The sequence below is a fragment of the Drosophila eugracilis genome, unplaced genomic scaffold (genome assembly GCF_018153835.1).
Source record: "Drosophila eugracilis isolate 14026-0451.02 unplaced genomic scaffold, ASM1815383v1 contig_275, whole genome shotgun sequence".
NCBI lineage: Eukaryota > Metazoa > Arthropoda > Insecta > Diptera > Drosophilidae > Drosophila > Drosophila eugracilis.
Genome location: NW_024573124.1, coordinates 12501 through 15307, shown reverse-complemented (window position 1 = coordinate 15307; position 2807 = coordinate 12501). Strand labels below are relative to the sequence as shown.

Genomic DNA, 2807 nt, shown 5'->3' with positions numbered 1-2807 from the left:
AAAAGTTTTACAACGAATTTAAAAAATTAAATTAAGCGGTTTCGGTAACTATAACTGTGAAAATGTTTGGATAGGTTTAATGATGTCACCAAAAAAAATAAAATTTCCCATCTGTTCACGCCACCTCTGATGCTCTCAAAACGCGAAAAACTCAAAACTTAATAGTTTCAGAAAGTGTAACAGCTAGACTATTAATGAACATATTTTAGAGATGTCGCAGTTCAAGGCGGCTTATTAGGATGTTATGTTGTGATTCGCAGTGACGTTGCCGTCAGTTATTGAGCATGTTTTTTTCTGGCAAAAGTGGTGCTTGTAAAAGTATTCACTGCGTCAATTTTTGCTTGCAAAATGATTATATTAAAAAGTGGAACAGGCAGTTACAGGTATAAAATAGATGCACTCGACTATAATTCTTATATAATTCTTATTAAAGTGTTACTTATTTAGTTTTTTTGCAATGCGGCAATTTCAGCCATCCAAACATACGTCTTCCCTTTATCGTGAATTGTTATGAGAAACCTTTATGTTTATCATAATAGTAGATCTCATTATTGTATTTTTAATGTTTTTATTTTTTTTAATTGTTTCCTTAACTTTTTATTATTAAATAAACTGTTTCCCCCACACAGCTTAAATGTTAATTAATGTAATGTTAAATAATTCACATTCTTATAAGGAAAAGTAGTTTTTTGCAGTTGTGGCCTAGTAGCTTGATGAAACCACATTAAGCTGCACTTTTTATGATACAGGTAACAGGTACCTTGTAGTCGAAACATTTAACTGTTTGTTTTATGCACCTTTACTTTGACACCTCCCACCGCAAAACAGTTCTATGTGGTGGGAGGTGTCAAAGTACTCGTTGATGGTGAGTCATCGTGCATAATATATTTATTTTCGTTCTGTTGAACTCAATAGCTCCACAGACTGATGGCAAATTTAATCAATCAAGTCAATCAAAAGGAAAATCCCAATAGGTTAATTTAATTTGAGAGCAAACGAGGGAGAATGTTTTACATAAAAAGGAAGCGCCATCGTTGTCGGTCTGCAGTCTGCCAAAGGCAAGGTTAAAGAATGGGACTCAGAAGATGCATGCACGTCATCACCCATGTTTTGCCGCTCTGGGCGTTGGCTATTTGCGTTCTCATGGTGGTGATGGTCGCAGCACAGACAACCAGTCTAGACATAGCCAAAGAAGAACGGCGACTACAAGAGTTGGAATCCAATTCGGGAGCGGAGACGGATCCGTTGAACGGCAATTTAGCTAGAACAACATTGTACCGTTTTGGGGAGAGGCGTAACCAAAAAACTTTAAGTCTAGGTCGTAGGCTTTCATTAATTTCTCGCCCTCTAACACCTTTAGAATTAAATCTCCTGATGCATAATGATGACGATCAGGCAAAAGCTAAGAGTTATGACTACTGCAGTCCCATGAGACTTAGCAAAAGAGGAGGCGACGATCAATTTGATGACTACGGCCACATGCGCTTTGGCAGGTAAACCCATAGCAACAATTTGACAGAGAATAGATATTATTAATAGTTATGATTGTGTAAACTGTAATATTATATATTGAAAAAACATTCAAGTAATAAATTTTCGCATTCCAAAAATATGTTTTTCGTGATTTTTGGTTTCAATTTATACTCCAAACGTAAATGAGCTTATAGTGTAACATAAATCATTAAAGCAAAAATCATAATGACAAATTTCAGAGGCTATTATAATATGAAAAAATATGTTTATAATTTATAATATATTTAACATTTCTGTTTTTGAATCTATACAGTATGTATACTAAGAGTTGGAAAGTTTGGACTTAAGATGCTGATTATACCCGTTACTCGTAGAGTAAAAGGGTACACTAGATTCGTTGAAAAATATGTAACAGATAGAGGGAAGCGTTTGCGATCCTATAAAGTATATATTCTTGATCAGGATCAATAGCGAAGTCGGTTGAGCCATGTCCGTCTGTCCGTCCGTCCGTATGAGCGCTGAGATCTCAGGAACTATAAGAGACACAACGTTGAGATTAACCATGAAGATTCTTGAGTTCCAGGGACAGCGCAAATTTATTACAGCATCCTGCCACGCCCACTCTAACGCCCACAAATCGCAAAAAACTAAAATTGCTGAAATCTCAGGAGATATTGGAGCTAGAAAGTTGAAATTCAGAAAGTACAATCTTTACATGCTAGCGCATCTTATAGTGGTACTACTATCCGGCCACATTCACCCATACGCCCACAGGGCTCAAAAGCCGGTTTTCGAATTTTCTAGAAAAGCTGATACCTCGGTAACTATAAAAGATAGAAAGTTCGGATTTAGCTTGTAGGTTTTAATGGTGCTCTCAATGTGAATTGTTTTTTTCCGATCAAGCTACGCCCACTCTAACGCCCACAAAACCCGAAGAACCAAAAAGGCAAAAATCTCGAAAACTATAAGAGCTACAAATTTTTGCTTAGAAAGACGTATTTGGGAGGTGCCTATGCAACTTTCCATGAAGTTGCATCCGGCCACGCCCACAAACCGCAGAAAACTGTGGCGTCTATAATATTATTATGAATGCCTTCGTTTGACCTTGTATAACTTATTTCAGTTAATATCTATCGATTTACTAAAGATTTTTCATATCGGAACATTATTTCGCTATTTTTAAAGAAAATAATGTTATAAGGCCTCACACGGGCAGTGACGTCACTATAAGCATACTCAACATACTTCCTCTGACAATAGGTGGCGCCTATGGCGCTTATGATATTAAAGATGATACATTTTTTAATCAAAACAGTTCATTCATTTCCAGTGAA

The 2807-nt window shown here is 36.3% G+C and overlaps 1 protein-coding gene across 1 annotated transcript; it reads left to right on the top strand.

Annotated features, from left to right (window-relative positions):
- The first annotated feature begins 1064 nt into the window (after positions 1 to 1064).
- Positions 1065 to 1612, top strand: LOC108105579 (drosulfakinins-like). The gene is made up of 2 exons (XM_041818504.1): positions 1065 to 1294; positions 1361 to 1612. The coding sequence occupies exons 1-2, from the start codon at positions 1072 to 1074 to the stop codon at positions 1495 to 1497; spliced, it is 360 nt and encodes a 119-aa protein (XP_041674438.1). The 5' UTR covers positions 1065 to 1071; the 3' UTR covers positions 1498 to 1612.
- The last annotated feature ends 1195 nt before the right edge of the window (positions 1613 to 2807 follow it).

What these genes read in the sequence shown, in the direction of transcription:
- LOC108105579 (XM_041818504.1), top strand. Translation starts at nt 1,072, where the DNA reads ATGGGACTCAGAAGATGCATGCACGTCATCACCCATGTTTTGCCGCTC. An exon ending in GTACCGTTTTGGGGAGAGGC is followed by an intron (nt 1,295 to 1,360) that starts GTAACCAAAAAA and finishes TAACACCTTTAG; the next exon opens with AATTAAATCTCCTGATGCAT.